General features: G+C 56.3%; 1 protein-coding gene across 1 annotated transcript in view; it reads right to left on the reverse strand.

Annotated features, from left to right (window-relative positions):
• The window catches only part of Dffb (DNA fragmentation factor subunit beta), a 13,398-nt gene that overhangs the window by 6,397 nt on the left and 5,199 nt on the right, over nt 1–1,802 (reverse strand). Inside the window, exon 6 of the mRNA XM_026790005.1 lies at nt 19–235. Coding sequence (XP_026645806.1) covers nt 19–235 — 217 coding nt within the window. The remainder of the gene's footprint in view (nt 1–18; nt 236–1,802) is intronic.

The following is a 1,802-nucleotide window of genomic DNA, read 5'->3' on the forward strand; positions in this document are numbered from 1 at the left end:
AGAGGTGTGAGCACTCACCTGTGAGAGTGAGCCAGAGGCATCGCTGAGCCCGTGGCCTGCCTGTGGCCTGCCCATGCCCGAAAGCCTGCATTCAATCACCAACCTACGCCACACATCGGCTGTCAGGAGCCAGCCTACGCCTAGTTCTACAGTCAGAGTGTCTGACCACTGCTCAGCTATCACATCATGGCCATTCCGGGGGCCGTGAAGTGGAATCAACAATGCTCCCATTAGGCTGGGAGAAGGAAACAAGAACAGGCCAGGCAGAGAGGTTCACATCTGTAATCCTAGCACTTGGGAGGCTGAGGTGGGAGGATCCAAAGGCCAGCCTGCTCTACAGAGCAAGATCCCATGGTGAGGGCGAGGGGGGAGGGGAGTGACTTAAGATCACATAGTCAGCAGGAGGATCATTCCCTCTGTGATAAGGCGAGCAGCACCAACAAGGCCCCCCACGCCACCCCCCATCCATGCAGCCAGAGGGTCAGTACTAGGATCAGTCAGGGCACCGGCGATGTTAGGTCATGTGGGGACAATCACCAAGGAAGGCCACATGAAGTACAAAACACTGGACACCATACATCGGCAGCTGTGACACACTGAGCCGGTTGAGGTAGATATGGGGAGTACGGGGACAGCACACAGCCATGTAAGGGCTCCTGCAGCACTTTCTACCTGCCAATCAATGTGGAGCCTGGCATGCAAATGAGCAGCAAAGGCCAAGCTGACCCCACTGTGTGAGAGAGAGGGGAAAGGGAAAGGTTTAAAAACAAAGAAAGTTCAGGGTGAAGGGGAACCCATGCCTGCCCTTCCAGCTGCCTGGCCACACAGGGTGAAGGGGGACCCATGCCTGCTGTTTCAGCTGCCTGGCCATGCAGGGTCAAGGGGGACCCAAGCCTGGCTTTGTTCCTGCAAATTCAAGCTGTGAATTCTATCAGCCCTCCCATCTGCCTGGGGTTGTTACTGCCACCTAGAAGAAACCTGGGCAGAGCAGTCAGGCATGGAGCACCACTGTGCCCACTGCCCGCCACACTGCCCTTGCGGACCTCACTCCGGTGTGGAGGGCGGCTAACAGGTAGGTGAATACAGGCAGTGCCGCAGCAGCCTGAGAAGGAAGTCCTAGAGCATGCCCAGTGGAGATTCTGAGCCCAGCGGGGCCTGGGCAGGCAGGCAGTGTCCATGGCGACAAGAGAACAGTCAGGGCAGTCAGATTCCAGGCCTGGTCAGGAAGGGAGGGTGGCTTCAACCAGCAGGGGGCTCTGTCAGGTTTTCCCCATAGATACCCAGCTCGAGCTACACCATGAGATAAGAAGATTTCGGAGGAGGGTGTGCACGGAGGAAGAAGGCAGCCTTAGGATCTACTTTTAACCAAGAAGCTCAGAGGTAGGAACCCAAGCAGATGCTGGGTTAGTTCTGGTTAGTGAACTGGAATCTTGGTGACAGACACTCACATATGATCCATGTTCTAGGTGCTGAAGAGGATGCTGTAAAGACAGACAGATGGAGAAGCCCCAGGTCTGTGCCACTAGCCAACAGCTGGGCGGTTACCCAAGTTACCCCAAGGAGAGCAGGGAGAAGAAAGTCCCCAAAACAAGTTGCTGTCCCCAAACCACCCATCCACTGCTCATCCTATCTGAATGAAGGCAGTCACGTGGAGCCTAGTGCAGAGAGGCACAGAAGGCTCACCTGGCAAAGTGAGGGGCACCTCATGCTCTCGGTATGGGCAGGTCCCATCCACCATAGCTCTCGGTATGGGCAGGTCCCATCCACCATAGCTCTCGGTATGGGCAGGTCCCATCCACCAT

The sequence above is a fragment of the Microtus ochrogaster genome, unplaced genomic scaffold (assembly GCF_000317375.1).
Source record: "Microtus ochrogaster isolate Prairie Vole_2 unplaced genomic scaffold, MicOch1.0 UNK38, whole genome shotgun sequence".
NCBI classification, from domain to species: domain Eukaryota; kingdom Metazoa; phylum Chordata; class Mammalia; order Rodentia; family Cricetidae; genus Microtus; species Microtus ochrogaster.